Source organism: Caloenas nicobarica, chromosome 2 (assembly GCF_036013445.1).
Source record: "Caloenas nicobarica isolate bCalNic1 chromosome 2, bCalNic1.hap1, whole genome shotgun sequence".
NCBI lineage: Eukaryota > Metazoa > Chordata > Aves > Columbiformes > Columbidae > Caloenas > Caloenas nicobarica.
The window spans coordinates 111,857,267-111,881,565 of record NC_088246.1 but is presented as its reverse complement, the minus strand read 5'-3'; the positions used below and the strand labels follow the sequence as shown (position 1 = coordinate 111,881,565).

General features: G+C 37.8%; 1 protein-coding gene across 7 annotated transcripts in view; it reads left to right on the top strand.

The window, feature by feature from the left end:
- PTPRM (protein tyrosine phosphatase receptor type M) overlaps positions 1 to 24,299 on the top strand; it is a 472,021-nt gene that overhangs the window by 253,026 nt on the left and 194,696 nt on the right. For all 7 annotated transcript variants that reach the window (XM_065629988.1, XM_065629983.1, XM_065629982.1 and 4 more), the window contains exons 9-11: positions 227 to 336; positions 5,138 to 5,339; positions 9,861 to 9,963. In XM_065629988.1, the coding sequence (XP_065486060.1) occupies positions 227 to 336; positions 5,138 to 5,339; positions 9,861 to 9,963 (415 nt within the window). The remainder of the gene's footprint in view (positions 1 to 226; positions 337 to 5,137; positions 5,340 to 9,860; positions 9,964 to 24,299) is intronic.

Here is a 24,299-nt window from a genome sequence, read left to right as displayed (position 1 = left end):
ATGCTCACTAATTCCTTCTTATGCTGGAGGTGACATGTATGTTTACTTAATGGCACTATCTTGTTTAATGAATCCTTCTCCTCCTATGCTACCCTGGCCTTTGCTTCAATCTTGGGGAAATAATATTGGGACAGATTTTATGCCTCAACAGCACAAACATTACATAGAGTGTCTCCTGAATTTTTTCTCAAAACAGCTTTTTTTTTTCCCCTTTTTTATCCTTTAGTCCCCAGTGCGGTGCCACTTGAATCCATTCAAGGAAGTACCTTTGAAGAGAAGATTTTTCTTCAATGGAGAGAGCCAGTGCAAACATATGGTGTGATTACTTTGTATGAGGTACCTAGCATTTTGCCATGTTTTAATTTTTGTGTATAATTTTGATTTTCAAAAGTGCATAATTGGTACCAAAATTTTTTTCCAGTTTATCTAAAATGAATCTTCTTTTTGAAGATAGTAGCACTTACAGTGTAATAAAATCAAATACACAATGTAGGATTGAATTATGCAGGACCCAAAATATCCCTGGGTTATCAGCTTTAAGAAAACTGCTATTTTTAGAACCATGTGATATAGCATTCTATCTAGTAATGTGGATCAAATATTTAAAAGACTGAAAGACAGATCTTATTGAATTTTAAAAAAATATGAGACATAACACAGTGGTGACATTCAACATCACATTTAGATAAGAGTCATTACATGAAGCCTATTGTAATAGAAACAAGCAGGCATAATTAAAAAAAATCTATCATTTTTAAATGCAAATTCGACAAAATTACATGTTGTTAGATGTCTAAAACTCTGTGCTTTTCCTTATGTGGAACCTCTGCCTGAATACCTTTTAGAAAAATTGACAAAAGACTGCACAGATTAAGCTGTCAGACAGTAATCACTGTTAAGCTTCTTACCTGACCTTACTACAAAATTAGTATTGAAATGCTTTGTTTTAAAAAAAAAAAAAAAAAAACACCTAAATGAGATATGGTGTAAAAGAAAAGTTACATTGAATGGTAACCTATTGATATTGTTTTGAAAACTGTTTTATTGTAAGAGGATAAAATGTTATGAAAAATTATGAATTGATTTTTTTATAAAGCTAACTACTTTCCAGCTTGTTCAACAGTTGCCTGTCTTCAGGGATCAGAATATTTTAGTTAATATGTTAATGTTTTTATTGATGTTAGGCTTTATGTACATAGAAACGCACAGTGGTGAATCATCTTTCTACTTACAAACATGCATGCATGTCTGATTACATTGCTGAGGAGTATTGCACCCTATACATGCAGTTCATTCTTAGATGTATATGCATACATAACTCCCATCAGTTGTAATGGGAGCTGTGCAGGTGTATTCGTAGATGGAAAAGAATAGCTTGGCCAGACTTTCTAAGGTAGTCAGGACTCTGAAGGACTCTGAACATCAAAAGAACTTCGCATTCCAACAGTGAACAGAATATTGAAGAGAAACTACTGATACCTCCTTACACTGTTTATCTAATACACCTCAAAGCAGAGACAGAGGGAGCAAAGCAACCAGTTAAATCAGAAACTTGATATAATTAATTTTTAAGTAAAAGATACCAACAGACTAATGCAACGAAACCATCCCTTGTTTTAAAGATGCCAACTCAGTCCAGTCATGTGGCTGAATATGGACAACTGCCTAGTTGCTGGAAGCTTGTTTGTCAATACTTTTCCTGCCCTGATGTTTGCTTATGAGCCTAAAATGTGTCACAAAGTTTTTTAAAAATATGACCAATAAACTACCTGAAGGCCAACAAATATATACAGTGAATCACAGCGACATTTTACCTATTTTAAATGTACACTTTAATGAAAAATAAAAGTATACTTTAGGTGTAATTTAGCTAAGTGACGCAGCTCACAGGATAAGATCTGGCAAGTTAGATGAAATTTAGGTACCTGTGTTGTATAGGTTGGTTCAGACAATCACGATGTCTCAGCTGGCACCTCTCTGGCTGATCATTGTGCAGTCAAGGTGCATCCAGCACAGCTCCAAATCACCCCAGCTTGTGAAGTGAGGTGTCTAACCTGCACCTTGTTGCAGGACAAAGAGGCATCTAAGCCTGGGCTGTGGGTACATCAACAATTCTGATCTACAAAGCATAGCCACTAAAGCTGCCCTTATACAAACATGTGCCGTATTTGGTACGTTCATGAAAACTGGTGCTCATGGCATTCACCTTGCAGAGAATGGCCTAGCACAGAGGTGTCAAACTCATTTTCACCAGAGGCCACATCAGCCTCATGGTTGCCTTCAAAGGGCCGAATGCCATTTTAGGACTGTATAAATGTAACTACTCCTACATTTATAGAGTCCTAAAATTACATACGGCCCTTTGAAGGCAGCTGTGAGGCTGATGTGGCCCTCAGTGACAATGAGTTTGACAGCCCTGGCCTAGCAGGTGGGCACTAACCTAGTAAAGGCGAGGCCTAGGTAGGGAATAGTTCAGCCTAAGGAGTTCCCCAATTCATGATAAACTGTCTGCAGGGAAGTGAGTCAGATGCAGAGCCACAGCAAGGGGTGAATGTCCCTTCCATTCACCCATCACTTGCCACTGGGCTGTACACAGCCAGGGCTGAAAGAATTGTAGTGCCAGAAGAAAGGCAAGTATGAGAGTGAAGGGTACTTGAGTCTAGAGTTGAAGACACAGAACTTGGGTGAGGCAAAACTGCAAGTATGTAAGCCTGAGTCTGACCTAGGAACAAGGTTCCTCTTTACAGGGCAAGCTCTTCAACTGGTAGCTGGTTTTGTAGGGTCAACCTTAAGACTACAGCAGCAGACACCTTCTTTCAGCAGGAGGTCCCAGGGTCTTGATCCCAGCAGATAGATGAACATCTTCTGCAGTTCTGAGTCTGCATCCCTGCTCCCAGAGATAAAGCTCAATCTCACCTCTGTGTCTAGCATTTCTTAATCCAAGCACCTAACTTTCTATATTGTTAAAAATCTCATAACTAAGTCTGCTTTCTGGGGCCAGGCATTTGTTTCTAGTGCCTGAATGAGGCACTCTTTTAATATACGTGGTGGGATAAGCTATGTGTCAATGTATCAAGTACTAACGTATTAATTGCTATCATGAAATTAAGTGCAAATTCAATTCTTTTACCAATGTTTGAAGAAAAAAAGCATTTAGATGAAGAAATTACATAACAACAAATGATACCATTTTGCTCCTCAATCACCAGTACGGGTCCACAGTTGTAGGAATGAAAGGCTTAGGCCTTTGGGCAAGGTTTCATCTAAATTTGGTAAAAGTAGTCAATATCTAATAAGAAAATGACCCTCATGCCCTTGTTTTTTCACCACTGCAAAGCTGAACTGGCATTAGCAATGGTGAACATAAGAAACTAGTTGTAAGACTGTTCTTTTTTTTTTCTTTTAAGTAGGAGTGAAATACAGAAACTGTGCCAGTTCATTTTAACCAGGCAAAACACTTATTTTTTTCATGTGTTCTCCATGATTCATGGAAGAACTTACTTCATTACAGAACATCAGCCACTTAGCTATCTAATAACACTGCAAAAAATTTATAAGAATCTAACATTGACTGCAGAGTCTCTGATAGCCTGGTATTATTTTAAATAAAACTTAAGTGAGATTTTGAAAAATCCTTTTGAGAATCATAGAAATATAGAGAACAGAGTTAAAGGGAGCTGCAAGAAGTCATTTAGTTCACATATCTGCAGCAAAACAGAATCAGCTCTATATAAAACATAGTTGTGATGTAGTTGTCTAACCTGTCTTTTAAAATCTCCAAGAAAAGTTATGACCCACTGTCCCACAAGCAGACATAACAGCACTTGCCATCAGAAAGGGAGATTCTTTTGGGCAACATGTAACCTTCATTCCTTACTGATAAAATTTCAGAAATTTGGTAATGTAATCTCCTGTCTTCTGTTATAATCAGGAGGGTTAGATGTGCAGTTTTTAAGGCACTTTCAGTTTGATTTATGGATGAGGAGTTGTAGAGGATCTGCTTATGTCTACCAAAATAATGTTGGGATTTATCTAGATGTTACCAAAGTTTTTAATACTCATTTTCAGCACTTCATCGATGTTAGTGCTGTGGTGATAAGATGGGTCATAGAAAAATCAATTTTCATTAAGTCAGAGGTTTTAGGAAATTGCAAGTGTTTAAAGTGTGTAATGCCAACACTTAGATGTTTCTATGTATTGTTTTATGTGTCTTCTTAATTATAATGATAGGGAATAAATATAGCAAACAGAATGTCAATTATCACTTTATATAATAAGTGTTAGAATTAGTCGCATACAAATGAAACTTTAAAAGTGAAAAGGAGGGATGAATCATTTTTACTTTTTAATTTTTTAATGGATTTCTTATTTTTAAATTCTCATTACAGTGCATGGAAATTAGTAATTAATAGAAGAAATCTGGATCAAGTTTTGCTGTGAACTTATATTAACATTTCTAATGAAAACTAAAAATACTGTTTGAATCAAAGAATGAACTGAGGATATAATATACACTCTACATACATTACTTAATATTTTATCTCTTCTTCCCTCCAAATGAAAATCTGACCTAGGTACAATATAATAACCTGAAAGTTTCCAAATTAGCAATTACAATAGCTAGGCTTCTGATTAAAATACAAGCTTTACCAACTTTCTGAAAAATTTGCCTTAAGCTGCCCTTATCATCTTTTACAGATAATCTTATTCAGAGCAAAGTGTAATTATAGTGAAGTCAACTGGAACTAGGGGCTACACCTTCTGTTATTCGCTTATCTATTTTTACCTTGTTATTTTGGTTTTGTTACTGTTGCTGATCAAAACCAACAGTGAGATGAATTCAAAGAATGACACTGGTAAAGCCAGCATCTTTAAGGAATTAATGTAAGCCTGAACCCATCCTTTAGAGTTGTAATCTAGCTGCCTATAAGTATCTGTATCTAAAGTAATGACTCATACCAGTTATGGCGGAGTTTCTGTGTCCCTTCATGGGATTCAGGATTTGAAGAGTATAAGAGAGTAAGATAGCTTATCATAAAAGGTCTGACAGCGCATACATCAGAAGGGTTTACTGGATAAAGATGCAATCTCTGTCCATCTGCTCAAGGCAGTTTATAACTTTCTTATTCTTTTGCAGATCACCTACAAAGCAGTCAGTTCCTTTGACCCAGAAATAGATTTATCCAATCAAAGTGGACGAGTCTCAAAGCTAGGAAATGAAACGCACTATCTCTTTTTTGGACTGTATCCTGGTACTACTTACTCTTTTACCATCAGAGCCAGCACAGCTAAAGGCTTTGGACCTCCAGTCACAAATCAGTTCACCACTAAAATATCAGGTATTTGATTAAAGAGTATTATTGTTTGCTTATGATAATGACATAGGTGATTATTTTGTTTTTTACTTCTTTAGGATTTAACAAATAGCATATTGAAAAACTAAACTACATGTTCATTCCTGAAGATGTCAAAGTGACATATATTAACATATCTGAAAAACTTCCAAGTGCTTAAATACCAGCTCATACTTTGAAATTCCTATTCACAACTGTAACTTATCACCCAAGACACCCTATGAATTATGTGCCTGCAGTCAGTGCCAGCTGCTGTTGCAACATTTAGCATAAGGTTTTCTGGACATGAGGATGAGGGTTCCATTCAGAGCTTAGTCAGCCTTGACATGATTCTAAATTAGTACAGTAACGGTGCTGGAAAATCTCTTTAATGAGCCATGAACAATTGAGTGTAGAGCAGAAATACTATATGTCTGGCGCTTGCTTAGACTGTGCCACTGACTGCCAGCCTGCGTATGTTCCTAGCAGGCGTGGGGAGTGAAGTGGATGTGGAACTGTATTAGACAAGAACATCAGGACTAGTGGTTTTCAGATAACAGCAGCATGACTCTGTCACTTCTGCAGATCCATGAGCAATATTTTAAAGCCCTCCCAGAGGCAGAAGAACACTTCATTTCTCTATCTGATGGGATGCTATGCTATTACATACTCTAAAATGCTTATGTAATTGATGACAAAATGTTTTGTAACATTACACTTGAAATCTCTTTGCTCTTTGCTTCTCTGTAATCTTCTTGGGAATTAAACTGAACTAAACTATGGCCCCTGGATAATATTTGCAGAAAATTGCCTTATCTATTTGTGGTCAACTTTGCTTTTCAGAAAAACTAAAGGAAAGCACTTGGGTACCAAAATCGTGTTCCTCTTTTACTCTCATTCTGTGTACTTTTCCCCATCATTCATTTTCTTTCCTCACTAGAATGAAAAAAAAGTAACAAGTGTTACTCAGAAATAGATATTTTTTATTAATATTATTGTAGGAAATGACAGTTAATGCAAGGTGGAAATTATTGCCAATACAGGTATTTGTAGAGAAAAAAAATGTTAATTTTCAAGCTAGAAAATTATTTTTTATAGAAAGTCGAAATATAATTTTAGCACTGATCAGTAAAGATGGAGTTCATTTTCAATCCCCTTTCCTGTACTGTGCAGAAACTTTCTCTGTCAGAAATCAGTTTCTAACATGGAAAGACTTGATATGAGTTAAGATGGCAGAATCAGCCTTTATTAGAATGAGGAAAGAAAGAAACTATTGAGTGTGGATGAGAATCTAGGCATTTGGGAATAGTGCTGGATCTTAAACTGTCGTGCTTTTCTAAGTTTAATATGGCACCAGCTAAAACTCATTAATGTGAACAGACATCGCAGGCATGCTTGGGAATGGGTCTAACCTCCAAGCTACCATGTGGTGAGGTTCTGCGAGCTGTTGTGTCTGCACCCCACTCTTAATACTTTGTGTTAGTTACTGTACTAACAAGGAATTCTTATGACTTGCCCATGGGTAGTTAAAGCCAATCTCTTGGTGAATTTAAAATAGAAACAGAATGAGTACATTTCTTAATATAATTGAAAAATCACAACTGACATTTTAGCTGTTGAAAATGGTACCCTCTTGGCAGTGCTATTGGCCTGTGATCTCCTTGTCTCACTGTAAGGCTTTGAGGATTTTGATGTGGCCAGTGCTCTCCATTGTGGAGACATGTGAAACAAAAATGCTGAACATTTATGGATTAACAGTTTCATCATTTTTTAGAACAGCTGAGGGTGGCAACAGTGCATTCTGACCAATTTCTGAATTGAATCATTGCATATTAATTTATCTGATTCTAGACTGCATTTTCATCTGAATAAAGTACTCTTAATTTCCTGTCTTAAATGTTTGAGTAGCGTTATTCTGTACTGTAAATAGTTGCCATGTTTTCATTCTACTGTTGTGCGATTGGCGCTGATGGATGAAGTGATCTGTACGTAAATACATATTACCAAAAGCAGAGCTTGTAGCAGTCCATGCTATCAAAATTGATGGGCACTCTACTAGAAGGCTGTTTCCTGTTGCATAGTAACTTTGTGAAAAGTTAGCTGTGTGGGCTGAAATTTTGTATGCTGCCTTTCATACTAAGAACTTCATCCATTTCAGGAACACGGTTGACATCATGAAAAATTCGGGTGACTGATACATTACTGAAATGCTTTCAAACAGGGATTTAAATATTTAGCAAGAAGAGAGACATTACTCTGAGCCATCACACTGAAAATCTGTTCAGATTTGAGCAGTTTGCAAATGTTGCAGTTTGCACACAATCGGTGGAAACTTGACAGAACTGAGCAGCGAATGTCACCATAGATGCCATGCTCACTAAATAGTTCTCCAAGCTTTTAGAGCCTTGCCTGTGTGTTCATCAACTCAGTGTGGCCCAACCCAGATACAGAGTCTCTAAGGGCCCTACGTTTTGGTGCATCTCAGCTTTCTGCTGCTGGAGACCAGGGTGTGCAGTTGCAGAAACTGAACAGGAATAGTATCTCCTGGTTTCTCTGTTTATTGATAAGCTCCTTCTTTACATGTAGGCACTGTGGAGGAGGAAGTGTCCTAACCTAGGCAGGAGAAAACTGTAAGAATAAATGATGTCCAAGTATCTGTGGAGAAGAGAAAAAGTAGCCAGGACTAAAAGGTGGGACTTGGGAGAACCACAACTCATCTCCAGGACAGGAGGACAATTTTGGTGGAGGGAGACTAAGATTAGGAAAGAGTCCAAGTAGGCATCTAGGAGTTATAAGTTTGGAAGATTACAAGGCTTATTAAGATGTGGACAGGAGACCAAGGGCAAGAAATGACACAGTGTTCCAAAAACATTCCATGAGTTCATACAGATTTTTGGAGATGCAGTTACTCTGTGCTTCCCTTATTTTCAGGATGGTCAGCTTGAGAGTGGGGCATTAGGTGAATAAGTTATGGATATTCAAAACTGCAAAACTGAAATATGTGCAAATTGTGTTTGAATCTTTAAAGTACTGTGGAATCTTATGCCTTTAGCCTTCTCAAAGTGGGTACCTAAATTACTTAAAATGATTAGTCTAAATGTTTGTGCCTTATATCCAGGACTGTAAGCAGAATAAAACCCTCTTATCTTACAAGTAGGTTTCAGAAGGTTAATTATATTATTTGTGAAGCATTTCAAAACTGGTGAATAGCAATGAAAAGCAATGAAGATGTTGTTAATGTTTTCTCAGCAGACTGAAGAGTTGTGGACAAAAGTGTTTATGTAATCCTTACTTGGGTATATAGGGTAATATGGATAAAGGAGAGAGAGGTTCATACCCCTTTCGAGTAGATGCAGCTACTACTGGGAAAGTGAGAAGGATTGGAAAATACACTTGAAAGAAAGACTCATGTGTGGAGCTATTCAATTTGCCTGAAGGTTGATATTATGTATGTGTGGAGCACGATATACTCTGCGTAACTTATTCAGTATGGTACACTTATAAGTATCCAGTGGCTGGAAGATGGAGCTAAACAAATTGAGATATCAAACAGGTCTCCATGTTCAACATGAAGCATAATTAGCCATTGGAAAAACCTGCTAAAGATCTTCTCCCCCACCAAACCTATTTTCTTTTTCGTGCAGGAGTTAGTTTAGAGAACTGCACTGCTCTGCATTATTCCTGTGGTCAGAAAAGATCATGGCAATTACCACTTTTTGCTTCTATAGACTTCAAATCTGTTAATTGTCTATTGTCATTAAGAACTGGACAATAAGGATACAGCAGACTGCTAAACAATCAATTAACTGAGGAGCCTTCCATCCGATATAATGATAAAAATGCAACTAGATGATAGCACTGAAAAAAAGGAGCAACAGTAAAAGACAATAACTGAGGCATCCTTTGCTTTAATCACAAGTGGAATTCCTTCATGAAGACACAGCTTGCAAAAGTGCTATTGAGTGTGGCTTCAAACTAAGATGAGCTCTTGTGGTGATAATCATTCTTCATTATTGTAAATTATGTCTGTGGTGGACAATAGACCCAGGACAGTTACAGCACTAGTTCAAATTCGAGGAATGGAAAATTCTGAGAGTGCCTCCTAATACCACTGACATGCTGAGAAAGCTGGGCCCAGTTTCAAAAACTATAGTCATTTGAGCATGCATTTTTGCAGATGCCCTTCTTGAGCTAACTTGTCATTTCCAAGTCATAGGTTCTCAATACTTTCTGCAAACTTACTCCTACTAGTGTCTATTTCCTGTCTTGAAATTGGCAGTGAGCTGGGATTTCTTTGTTGTTTTGTTGGGATTTTTGTGGTTGTTTGTTTGTTCATTGGTAGGGCTTTGTTTTTTTTCTGAAGTTATTTAACTGTCGTCTCATACTTGCGTTGTAACAGAAAGCATCTTAGACCCATAATGTGGTATTTATATTTGAAGTTTTTAAAATTACCTATTCAAATAAAAGTATAGCTCTTGAAGAAAACCAGGAATAATTTTTTTTTCCTCTTTTCTTTTCTTATTCCAGCACCCTCTATGCCACCATATGAACTTGAAACACCTTTGAATCAAACTGACAGCACTGTGACAGTCTTGCTGAAACCTGCACAGAGCAGAGGCGCTCCTGTCAGGTACTGGGGGAAAACTTCTTTACGAAATTAAAACCAAATTGATTAATTTCTTGAACATGTTTTCTGGGGATTTTCTACACAGCAATCAGTGTCTAAATTCGTGTCTATATTAGCTCTAATTAAATTAAATAACTGGAGAAAATGAAAGTGCTTTGATGTAGAGTGTTCGTGTATTGTTTAAAGGATTTGATCCAGATGTGAGTGCCTTGTTCTTTGAAGATAAGGAACAAAGCCATAGTTCTGTTGTGTGGGTGGCTTCTTTAAGGTAATTGCTTACTGCAGTGTTATAAGTTCAAGGGCATATCACATTTCTTATGCTGAGCTACTGTCTTTAATATTCACTCTTTTTGTTTACTTCACAGATTTACGATAATCAACTCTTAGTAGGTTAGCCAATTTAAACAATAAGTACTATAACATTCATAAAGTATTTATATTTAATTGACCATGATAGCAAAAATAGGAGAAAAAAATTGACCTGGAAAACCAGTAGCTTGGATTCTTTAGTGTTATATAGTATCCGTTAACGAGTTTCCAGTTTGCAGAGGTTATTTTCACCACCAGAAACACAGTACTGTGTAAGTCCTTTATTGATTAAATAAAAGATGCCTGCTTTCCAGTGAAGAAAAAAAAAAGGAATGGTTAGATTATTTTGAGTGAGAACCAGTAATGAGCTGAATATTCTGAATAAATGAAAATAAAGATGAGGGAAGTACAGATTTTTCAGAGGTTTAGGATGTTTTTCCTTTTGGCTAATCATATGTCATCAAAAATGCTTAATTCTTTTGTTACTGTAGGAAGCGTTTACACCTATAATGAATGACTATCAATTCTTTTCATCGTGATGCTAAGATTTTTGGTAATTTCTATTTTTCTGGGAAATACAGGTCTGGCATACTCATATGCGTGAATGAAAATAAATGTTCTTTGGGTTTCTTCAGAATATTCAGTGTTTCATACAGTTAGGTTTACCATGCAACATATTCATTGTTGCATTATGTATTATATGTATGTAGGTTTGTATTTCAGAAATGTCATCCTGTTGGTCATTCAGACTACTTTTTTTAAAAAGAAAGTGTAATACTTTAGGATAGTCTGAACCAGCTGAGGAAAAAGAAATAGAAAGCAAATAAAATGGATTTAATGGAACTGTTTGATTTAGCAGATTAGATTAGAAACAGAACGATTTGATGTTTGTCTATCTCATAAAGCTATAGTGTAGTCCTTCTGAACTCAAGCATCTGGATTAAAATAATACTGTTGGAGTTGTCGTTTAAACACAAACATCTTAGACCATTAATAAAAAAAAATTCATTCTTTTTTATCTGCATCATGAACTAAATATGATTGACTCCTGTAGCAGTAGTGACACATCAGGAACTTCACTGACAACAGAAAGGAGCTAATTAGGAGATGAAAGTGTGCCAAATAATGGGATGAGTGGAGAGACTGAAAGTAACTTGAAGGTACGGAACTGACAGATGAACACACAGCAGCAAATTTACCGAGGTCCTTTGCAATAGATCTTAAAATAAAATGAATGCTGACTGCAAACTCACAGTGTAACTACTGAGTAAAGCAGAGTGAAAATTAGAGTAAGGATTTCTTAATGCTTTTAACATGTTATCGTGCATTACACTCTCAAGCACACTGCCATTGCATAGCTTGCAGATCACATTCTTTATATGGATTCTATCATCTTAATCTGTAGTCACTGGGTGTTAACAGTTTAGTCATACTTCATTTATGCACACCACTAAGCAAGATGCCTTGTTTATTGATTCTGCTACAGCTACCAGCTTGGTTAATGCAGATTTTTGAAACTGCACTGAACTTGTGGTGTAAATGATTGTTGTTGTTTTATTGATCGACACATCAGTCATGTCACATAAAATTCTTTAATTCCTGAGATGGATAAGGAGAGCACAAATTCTACCACTCAAGTCAGCAAAGCTAATACCTGAGGTCATTCAGACTTCCAGCTTTTTTCTGTGATTAAATTTTTCTCTACTTAAATATGAAAAATCCTCATGTCTTAGACCTTATTTAGAATCTGTACACAACCACCACAACAGAAAAGGAGAGAAAGAGCAATGCTGATTGTTTAAATGTTGATTCAAAAGGCAGACTTTATAGAAATGTTCAGGAATCTCTGTTTACATTGATAAAGTACACATTAATCATGAAGGCCAAATGGCATTCCAGGTTGTTTTAGAATTCATAAGACTGGACATGATTAAAATGTATTTTGTCAGAGTTTTAATACGACAAATACTGCTTGTTTTGTCTTCAATTTCAGGTCCAGAATGTTTTATGCCTGTTGTTGTGTTTATTTCAAGGAGATTATTTCAGAATTGTGCATGTTTAAAGCAGTAATGCATTCAGTAATGATGAATGTATGCACTTCTTTAACAGCTGGCTAAGCCATTTTGATTTTTAGAATGACTGTAATTTGCAAGGCTTTTTTTTTAATTTAAAATGGTGGCTCTGTGGAAATTGTGTTATACATGTCTTATTGTGGATATTCTCTTTTTTTCAAAGATGTGCCTATGTAAGAGTCACTAAAGTTTTAAAGAATTTACATAAAGCGTACAAATGCAAATATTTTTTTCTATGAGGACTCTTCAACATCTATTGAGTGACTCACTCTTCGAAGGCAATAGCACTTGTACCTGTTATTTCTTCAGGGCAGGTTAGCTTAAAATTTAGAAGACCCTGGGGCCAAATTGTCTGCAGTTGCATAGATTGGTCAGTTCCATTTACTTCAACTAAGCAATGCTAATTTCTTGCAAAGGTCTGGCTCATACACAGAAAAGAAAAATGTAATGCTCAATGCATGTATGTAGTGTTGTCTATATATTCATCTGTGTTAGAAAGAGTTTTAGATTGTTTGCTGTATTCCATTATAAAAGGTTCTTGTGACCTTCTCTGGAAAAGTTTTCCTGCAAGCTTTTAGCTTCAGCAGGGAGAAGCAAGCTTTCTTTGTCACACAGTTTTTTATTCAGACTTGCCACGATAAAGCTTGAGTGTTTCCACTTCTTTTATCTCGCTTATGTAATCAGCAAAATGCTGTCACCGTACCACCCTCTTCCTGCTATTCTGTGCCATATCCTCAAAAAGCCTTGAGAATAAACATCACAAAGATTTTGGCCCAGGTAACACCGGAACCACCTGGCGATGGCAAGTGCTCTGGGAGTGACAGACTGGGGGAAGGAGCAAGAAGGGTAAGAAACAAGGCAAGACCATCCAGGCTCTACTCTCCCTCCTGGTGTCTTTCTCATACCACATTACAGAGCTCGGCTCAGCTGGATTTGCTCATTTAAACCCTTCTAGTCACTTAATGGCCTGTTCAGCCACCCTTTCTGCTCTTATGGATACCACAGACAATTGGTACTTTCCTCTTCCACCCTAAAGCAGAGAACTGGAGGGCCAAGCCTGTCAGCCAGCACTGCCCAGTGAATGCAATACTTGGCATTTTGGATGCCAGACTAATTCCTGGGCTGAGTGTGGGGGATTAGTCCTGCAGCACCTGGACCTGCAAAGCTCAGGCAGGATGAGAGGGAGAGAGGGAACTGCAGCAATTGCCAAGTAGTATTATCTAAAATACCTTAAAGAAAACATGCAGAAGGAAGCAAATAAACTTTGAATTATGCAAGCTGAAAGCTGAGAGTGTGCAAGAGCGAAGGTAGCCTGTGTACTCTAAATGCATCCCCTTTATCATCAATGTGCCTGTCTTCTTCAACATGCATAAACAAGAACAACTCTACTGGGAAAATAAAGCAAACATCTCTTTACTTGAAGTGCTTAATTTTTGAAACGTCTTTTTAATCTCTCTTCCCTGAAGAAGTGGTGTGTATTATATTTCAGCCTAAAAGGCCATATTAAGTTATTAAGTATTTTGAAGTGCAACTGAAAACTGCCATAGAAATTTCAAACTACATGTTATCTCAAGTGCTAAGCACTCCTTTCTCCTACTTCATCAGATAAACCCTTCATGATGTGTTCAGATTGTCTAAATTCCACAGAGATTTATATTTCTTATTGGCCTAATCCAGACCTTTAAAGGCACCCTGTAAGTACTGGGTTCATTGTCACAGGTGGAATTAAGGCCAACTGCACGTGGTCCCTAGGACAGGAACAGCATGATTCAGAGGAAGATGCATGGTGTAAAGAAACCCTTGCCAACCCAAGGCCAGGGAGTTCTTCATTCTGTATGTGGCTCAGCCATTTCAACAACACTCATTGTATAATGATTCCTAAATGAAGGACAGCGGACACCTTATTCCTACCCACTGACTAGCAGTAGGAAGGAGTAAATTAAACTGAGGTGGTCACCTTTGAACTGCAAAGACTCATGTAATGCAGCAGTTCCCCACTGGAACCACTGAGCACTGCACACGAAGCAGAGCTCACAGTTGCCTTCGCATCCCTGCCACACACATTACAAAGCAGGCCGTGTCTTTGAGCCTCATCTCCTTCCTTCAGCGTGACTGGTGCCATGAGATCAGCCTTCTATGTGTCTGGACATCCCCTCTGCTTTGTCATTGTGTCTACTCACTTTCTCATAGGGTGGCAGCAGGAGCTTGCACTCCTGTGCCACATCAGTTAGGGTGTGCAACACTGTTCAGACGCTTCCACACAAAGAAATGGGAATGTCTGAAGCCTGATAGACCTTTTGCAGGACCCTCCAATATGACAGACAGCCTTCCAGAGAAGCCACTGCCTTTATTCTTGAAACTATCTTCACACAAACACTCACGTGGTGGGCAGATTAGCAGATTAAATTATTTCACTGGCAATCAAGAAATAAAAAAAAATGTAGCACACTAGCCAGGGTGTTTGGAAATCTGTGGCAGACATCAGTGGAATTTAGAAAGCAGCAGGGCTTCAAGCACTCTGAATACAAATGTTTCAGGATATTTCCATAACCTTGAAGAGACCACGAGGCACTTGCGTTGCTGTTGTGAGTACATGGCAGCCATAGGGCTGGGCCTCAAAGTTTCAATCCATTTCTCAGAGAAGAAAAGGTGCTGGTATCTCAGTCTGGGTTTCTGTGTTGCACAGTAGGAGTGCAGCATTAATTCCCACGCATGAATTATGGAGGCAAACATCATGAGTATGATTATAAATTCAGGATAAGTGAACAAATGAGTTTCGGAATGGGAGGATGCTGATTTGCAAAATATAAGAGGCTTGTTAGCATTCTATATCGGCAAAAACATGGCAACAGCACATGCAAATAAAAGCATTGCAGTATCTGTATTTTTAACTCTGTCCTCTCACAATTCCTACCTAGCATGTTATGTAATGCTAGTATGTTATTGTAATTTCCTTCTATTCCCAGTGACATTACATGGTAATGTAGTAATGAGAAAAAAGAAAATCTCATGTAGACACAGCTGAGGGGAGAAATATCAAAACTGTGCATTAACCAGGAGAGATTTGGAAAGCTTCCCAATGAAATGAAAAGTGAACTTTGGCCTTTCAAGAGCTCACTGATAAAACAGTCTAGATAGGTGGTGGATTTATGATAAAGAAATGGTTATGTTGAAATAATGATACTATACGTGTTCAAGTAGCATTTCTAACTCACTAGTATTCTGAAATTTCATGTTCAAAATGTAGCCTTCTGAAATACTGTGAGACCACAAGGTCTAAACAGCATGAAGAGAACTTATTGTCCATTATGTCCATTGTCCATAAGCACCCTTTCTGTTGTTTAAGGTTCTGTAAACATAAAGACTTGAATTGTATGCTGTAGGGTCAGCTCTTGCCTGCAAACTGTATTTCCAAATCATAGTTTTACAACCTGTAAGGCAGCCAGTAAACTTGTTTGAGGATGTCTGTCATACAAAAGGGACGGGCTTTTATTAGTGCTCATAATTGTCACTTTTTTATAGCAACAAGTATAATTATTTACAGCAGAAGGGTCAATTTTAGTTTCATTGAGGGAACAGTACAATAATTGCTTATGCTGTAAAAATGCTGTAATTCTTTTTTGTTATACAGTAGAACTTGTCCTTGGATTTTACTGTGACTTGCGTTAGAATTTATGGTACGTGTCGCCTGGGCATGCGTGGTGCAGCTTCACATGTCCTGCTAGCTTGTTCAGAAATTTTTACTCTGACTTCTCACATAGTTCCTGGGTAAAACGAGCGTTGATTCTTGATTTCTTGAAGCAGTAATTTGTGTCACTGAGAACCCAGCATGAAATGCTATCTGTCATTTAGCAATGTGATTAATAAAAATTAATCTATGATGAATAAAGCAAGCTAGAGCGAGTGTGGAATAAGAGAATAGAGTATTCCATATCTCTGAAGAGATTAGTTTTCAGTTTCATAACTCACCAATACTTTCTCAAGGGTTTTGGTTGTAATTAACAACTGAAAAATTTGCTTCACTGTTATGAACCTCTGCTTTTCTTTTTTTACCTTCCTTCTACATGTTGGCCTTAAGTAGAATGCAGTGGAGACCATATCTCTGCGTAATTCCTAACGATAGTCTTCTGTTTCTTGCATCTCATTCTGACAGCCCGATATTCCAGTTCAACTGGGCTGGTTCTCTGCTAACATCCTTTGGACAATTGGGTTTTTCCAGTCCCCCTGGTGAAGGCTGAAGTCCAGCATCAGTTCAACTGGTGAATCATAAAACTCTTGGAACTCAGACCCTGTTTTGCTGGCTCTGGACTGCCAGCTTCACTCAGAACTGATGAAACATATGTTTCTTAAATCTGCTTACTCAAATGAACAGCTTGGTCTCTGAGTATGTAAGGAACAGAACAGTGTTGTTTTTCCATGATTCCTTTCCAAGGAATGGTTACTTGGCGCTCAGCTTAGCCTACTTAAGTTCAGAGTCTAGGTGTGCATATTTGCTAGTGAATTTTGTATGCCCTCTACCGTTCTCTGGTACTGGGGCCAAGCGGCTGAAAACCGTCCCTGTTCATACTGCTGAGCGCCCAGGCCACAGTGGCCACCTGCAGACTGCCAGCTGGGAATGGGCTCTGATTCAGGTCTAGAAATTTTGGGGAGAGTGGTATCCGGCTGATGCCAAAGCCCTGCTGTGGATCTTTCAAACTGTTTAACAGGGAGGATGGTGTTGCATTTCTCCGTTCAGTCTCCTGTTACACATTTAGCTTAGATGTGTTTTACGCTGCTCAGTGTTATCAAGCCTGTTCTCAAGTATCACTGTGTTCTCAGTAAGCCTGTAGAAACCTCTAAGTAGGAGCACAAAGTTCCCAAAGCTCCTCCTGGGCAAGCAAGAGACCCGGAGGCCTTATTCCTTTCTCACAGGACTTTTAATGTGTTGTATTTTAGATGGTCATTGAATAAAACAGAAGCAAAGGACAGAATAAGGAGAGTCTCTGACTAGACGGGTTCCTTCATGGATGCCCTTCTGGTTCTCTGATTCTTCTTGTATTTCTGTCTGCATGCTGGGCCAACCTCAGCAGACCACTGCAACACTGTTCAGATGGCTAGGGGGGTGGGAGCAGTGTGGTGGAAACCTCTCAGGTTGAAAACAATATTGAACCCTAGCCTCCCATTTCTGAGAACATGCTGAAGTCATTAGGTTATTGTGGAAAAACCTGGCATGACTGTCACATCTCCAATGAGACAGCTCAGACATTGGTGTCCTAGGCAGATGTAGACTTATACAGTGGAGCCCCAAATGAAGTATTACTACCTTTCAGGTCTTTAGATGTAATTATCTACTCCTGGCTGGGTTTAAGTAGTTCCTCAATGATGGGCACATCAATAACCCCATAGAGGCAATATAAGAGGTACAATCACACCTTCATCTCAGGGTAGCCCTCTGGAGTTGTAAAGAGATGTGTTTCTCTCTCCCACTGGGTGTGTAGGGGGCTCGAGTGTATTTCTGAGCACTTGCCTTGAGAGAGAGAGATGTGTTTAATTTAGGAACCATAATGAAAGAGTTATGAACATTGCTGGAAATTACTTCACTGCATGATTTTTAAAAGTGCACTCAGTTTATACACACCTGAGTTCAAACACAGAACAACCAGAGCACTCCTTGTATGCCAGGGATTTGTTTTCATTTTACTGTGTGCTGTGGAAGGATTGGAGGGGGAGTATGTGAGTCAGCTACATTTCTCCAAGTGATTGTTGAACAGGATTATGTAGGGATGTACTTTTTGGAGACATTTTAAAGCCATTTTCTGAGGATGTGTATCACAGTGGCTGTGTGTTAATATGTAGCCACAGTGCTGAGTGACCCATCCTGAATTCCTGTAAAACTGTGGTTAGGAATTGGCAGGCACGTGTCACCCATTGCTGTCTCTGAGAGCTTTCACTGCTGGTCTTACTGTGTATTATGCACGTGCTTGAAGTCAATGTGAAATTAGATTTTCCACTGTGGCTTATCATGTCACTACAGTTCTTTTGGTTTTGTGGAGGTTCGAATCTCATCGCTATTTTTGCCCTTGAGTGCTGGATGCCAAAGTGAGATGACCCAACTGAAAAGTATGGAGCCGCTTTTAGTGATTGTTCACCCATTTGACTAAATAAACACTCAAGTCAGTCTTGCAGGTCATATTGGAAGCCACAGCTGCTTGGGCCCTGTTAGTACTGGAGCCTTGGCAATGGTACACATCAATTTTTCTGTGCTTTAGCCATGTCATATAGTTTATATTTTTTGTAATTCTTGAGATTCAGTTGCTTATCTTTCAAATGTATTTAAATTAACTATGTAATTTTAAGTGGCTCACGAGCTCTAAACCAGTGGCCGTGATATACGTACCTGTTCATTGTGCTGTGTTGTGAAGTACCGAATTATCAACTGAGAGGTGACCCAGTAACATTCTGCATGTTTTGTTTATAGATATTGAATATAAATAGAACACATTATAATCCATTTGGCAGTAAAAGTAGATCCTGCCTGCAGCATGGGACTGGAATGCCGCACAGAAAATACTGAATAGACTTCAGGATTAACCTCCTATAAATAGAATGAGATGCAAAGTTTGCATTTTATGAGCTAATAACAAGGATGCAAGTTGTAAGAGGCTCATTTTTTTGAAATAACAGAGGATAAGAAATTGTGTGTTGATGGCTCGTGGTATGACTGTGAATCATCAAAACATGGCATGACTGTGAAATAGGCAAATAGACAGTATACAGCAGGTGGGGTTTCCAGCAAAGGTAACAAGCTATAAATGGCATTATACAAGACACTGGAAGGACCTCAGGTGAACCCCTGTTGCCTAGTTCTGATCTACTGAGAAACACTAATTTACTAGCACCACAGCAGAAACACCATTATGGCATAAATGATCAGGGAATTGGCAAACCTGTGTTACACATGCAGGGACCAAGAGAACGAAACTTATTTTAGCTAGCCAGTTAAGGCCAATAGAAGACATGGCTGTTTTCTAAAAATACGTGAGAGGAAGACATTTCAGAGAAGAAACAGAACAATTTCAGTTCAGAGCGCATGTAAACAAACAGCTCAAATATAAAGTCTCTACCGAGCGGTGAGCTGAAGCTCTGAAACAGGTACAGATATAAATGTCAGGAAGATGGTGCTAGGTAAATTTATAGAAATTATTATGAGATGTGGTAGTGTGTGAGAGTTAGTCACATGGCACTGTGGTGCCAAAGGTCCCTTTTCAGTTTTCTGTACGTGACAGCCTCTAAAAAAGCACAAGCTTTTGTCAAGATGCTCACACAGACCAGGGCTGTCTTCATCAGAGAGCCAAAAGTCAGCAGGTTTCTTTCATCATTTAGGTTACAACACAGAAGTAACCTGTACCATTTTAATTGCATTTTCCATAGATTCTTTTGACCATGGTGCATTTTCATACTGCCATTGACCTTAGGATTTGTGGTTTTTGAGCAAGTGTATACGAGCCCTTTATTCACTAGCAAACACTAAATGACTGCGTTAAAAAAGATTCTGTTACTAATACATAAATGTATGGCAGGAGGACTGTCTTTTCCAGGGCAAAGTAATTTGAAGGAATTCCAAAGTCTCACTATAAATAATATTTGATGGACCCATTCTGCGTTTACTAAAGCATTTTGATCATGGATTGCAAGGAAACAAGTGAATGCTTTCATGTGATATTAAGTACTGTTAAAGAAGACCAAAGAATAAAGAGGAATGCTACATGGAAAGAGGAAGAAAAGCTCTAGATGTGCTCCAAGTGAAACACTGTCATTTCCCATACTGAATGCTGAAAGAGTATTCATTTTACTGAACATTAACATGAAAACTTTCTTTCTGTTAAAGTTGTTCATTTAAGTAGGAAAGGAAATTACTGACATTTACAACAAACATCATAACTCTAAAGCATTGCTAAGTAAAAGCTAATCTGCTCAACTGGATTACATTAAATGACATAAAGAAACATTAGAGTCACTTACTGAGCTGTATAACTGAAAGCAGCAACTCTTTAGTCAGGAGCAGTATAAACGCCTCAGCCTAAAACAGTCTTGGAGAGCGGTAGGATAGTTGTCTAAGGCATTATAAAAATGTTGAATTTAGAGAGAAATTACCATGGGGAAATCAGACAAGGGCAAATAAATTAACTGTGTTCTCACATCTAGAGTTTATGCTGTTTTCAAGATTGGTCTCGTAGGGTAGTAGAAGCACAAGGCCAAAATCTCATCTGTATTTAACAGTTGTGCTAATCCTGAACTGTGCAGAATCTTTTATCTACGGCCAGATTTTCTGTGGTAAGAGCTGCACAATGTCCTGCTGCCAAGGTTTCTATGCCACCTAATCCTACCAGAGCCATTCCCTCGCAGGGACGATGAAGAGTTATTCCTTCACTGGCAGAATAGAAGGTCAGCCTTGTATTTATCCACAGAAGTCCTGAGAAACTGAGGACAATACCAGAAAAACTGACTGTTTTTCTGTATCTGCCTGCATCATTCTGCACTGCTGATTAGAGTGCCCTGCAGAGCCTTTTTGTGGAGAAGAAAGGATGAAAATGAACACAGACAGTAATCTGCATTTCCAAATTGCTAAACCAGGACCCACTGCATTCAAGTTGTGGATAGAAGAGATAGCACTGAGAGATGAGAATTTTGTTGTGGTTATTTTTTACTGTGGTCCTGCTCTCCCACAGCAGAGTCGGCAGGAGAAAATGCATCTGTGCTCTTTGGGTTGCTTACGTGATGGCACCAGGCTTCTCAGTTGCAACTGAAGCGTTTGGTAGAAGGAGAAAATGGACAAATGAGGCAACATCTGAAACCACCACAGCAGATCTGTTTGAGCTAATCTCTCTGTGCTCCATGTTGTATCCCCTGACTGAATAGATTAAAACACTTCATCTCCTCTGTGAGTGCTTTAATGAGCAGTAAACATTTTCAAGCTTTGAATCAAAAAACCTGTTGAAATTGGCTTGTGTATTCATTCAGCTGCCTCAGCAAATATTTTTCTTTCTGTGCTGCACACAAACCAGTAGGTTGCAGACCATGGTTGGAAAAGGGAGAAAGTAGGCATTCTCCCTCTACTCATAACCCATCCATTTTAATACATCTATTTGCTTAATTCTCCAGCCCAATTCAGCAGTGAGTTTCCAGTGTACAGCTTTGTAGAATATAGAAAGATCTCATGCTTTATTGTTAACATCGTGTCATTAAATCCTCTAGCTGATCTCCTGCTCTAAATGCTGCTGCTTCATTTCTATGTAATATCCAGGCTCCTTGATCAATTTGCATGTGCATATTACCAGATGTTTCAAAAAGACAGACCCAATTTCAGAACATACTGATTGGGTCCGTGTTTTTGAAACACCCTGTGCTTTGGGTTCATAAATAAGAGCTGTACAACTTCCATAGTTACACACATGAACGTTGTTACATTTACAGTGTCCATACCTCATGGACACTCTCTAGGACATAGGCAGCACATTGCAGGAGTTTATGGTTTACTAGAAAATATTGGAGTATTGCTTACTTGTAATCTATTTTTCTTAGTAGAAGGGAATTTTTTTTTTTAATTTGTAAACCCCTGAAGGTATTACAGTGGATGTGCAGATCTTTATGTTGTGATTTTAAATCTATAAGCTGTATGTTTGTTTTTCTTAGCTTTTGCAAACTGTGCATCCCTAGGAATTTGCAGGGAATGGAATGAAAACCACTGCTTTAGAATGCAGCATCTTATACAATAAACATAAATTGGGAATTGAATATAGGAGGATGAGCAATAGTGCATCTTACCATTTATGTACAGACTTAGATCTGATGAAATCTACCTGTTCTTTAAGACCATCACATTATTTTTCAAAGATTTTTTTTTTTCATTTTTCTTATACCTTATCCTGTGTAGCTACTGTTCTTCTTCAGGGCTATTTGGGATGAAACCTGCAGTTTGCAGGTGGCCCTGGATTTTGTTGAAAATAGAAATAACTTGGGCAGGCTCTTGCACAAAGACTGCCTCTTTTTCTGTTACTCCATACCTTTTAATTCCAGTACAGTTCTTTATCATATTAATATTATATCCAGCAACTGTGAACCTTATAGAATTATAACAACATAGCATAGTATTTCTTAAAAAATACTTGAATCTCAAAATTAGTTAGTCACAATGACATAACACATTCATCCCATGTAGATGTAAAGAACTAGTGATGTCTCTGTTAGGTGGGAGTCTGTCTTCCTCTCTTCTCAGGAATCCAAATGAACTTGCTAGATCTATTTTCTACCTAATTTGTGAAGAACTGCAATAAGAAAAAAGAAATAGTTTGTTTCTTCCTTGCACCCTTACGTAGCAGGAAAGAACCAGGTGGAATCTGATGGTTCAGCTGGAGCTGAAAGTGTGCTGTAACAAATCTTTCCATTCTAGAGAGAAGCAGACCTACAATTTCCAAGCAGTAGTGAGTTTTCTTTGAATATCGGAGAGCCAGGCATACACTTTCAGAAATGCTACTTCTGATTCTGATAAGATGAGCTGTGTGATCTCACGGGTTGTTGCATGTGGGTTTGCATGTGTTCAGACACCTGGAATTTCCTTTTGTTTCTTCCTCATTATCTGCACTTCAGTACCATTGTGCATCAATATTTTCTTTCTCTGCAACAGATTGAAAAGAAAGGATCAGTCAGCTCTGCCAAGGCTTTCAGTTTTGAATATTTCCTTCAGATCCCCTCTGATTTCATTCCTTTTTAGACTAAATTATTTTAGACAATTTTGCTTTATTTAATTTCTTTTAATCTGTGACAAGACTTTACTCCTTTTTCCATGCTTTCCAGTTGTTTAATAAATTTGCCTTGGCAACCTGAAAACTGGGGAGTTAAATGGTGTGATATTGGCTTATAAAAGCACCTCGCTTGTTGTACCAAGATATTTTTATCTTGTATTTAGGAACTTATCATTTTTCTGTGTTCTTTTTAAAAAGAAATTAAGCAAAGAACATAAAGCTGATTAAGAAGCTTTGAAATGGTCTTTGGATTGTTCCAAGTATCATAAATGTAAATTCATTGAAAGTATGTTTTCTGGCTTGGTACCAAAATATATTGCCATAATTTCAGCAAAATTTGTTGAAATGGAAGACTCTGTTAATAGAAAACACAGTTCTTCAGACAATGAAAATCTTACTTTATGATATAATGACACATTTTAGCCCACAATAATAGAAAAGATTGTTCAGTTCTGATGATTCACTACTATGCATAGGATTTCAAGGTCATATTATTTGAGTTGGACTAACTTTGGCTCACAGTTGTGCTTGTTTACAATCTGGTCACATTCTGTTAAGTCTTTGGTAATTCATCTGACTCCACATGCAGGTAAATCAAACAGATGAACAGAAATGTATTTATTAACAAGTCTTAAAATAATTTATATTCCACTGCTGGTATTTTTTGAAAAAACCTTGGTTTTCTAAGGTGGTGGGACTGCATCTATTACATTTCAGTGCTGAGAAACTGCCAGTCTGACTGAAACAAAGACTTTTAGAATGAACTACTAGTTCTTATCTATTTTTATACCATGTAAGGTGATCATTTTGCATATCATGTATGATATCTAACCTTTAATTATAATTGCTGTGTCCTTGTGCTTGTTACAAATTTCTAATTACTAAATTGCAATGACATCAAAGAAAAAATGTTCAGATAAAGAAATCTTTAAATTAGTTAAGTTAAAAAAAATCAGCAGCAAAAATCTTTCATCTTGACCTAATTTACTTGAAATTCTATGCCTGATGGGAAGATTAATAACAAGTGGCCTTTTAGGGAGCACTCAGCTTGAGTCTAATGTTCTACTTGTTCTTTTATTACCCCAAACCTCTGTAACTAAAGGATTTTTTCACCCTGCCCTTTGCTCACAATATGGGACTGTAATTGAGTTCATATTTCTCACCCAACCTTTCAGTT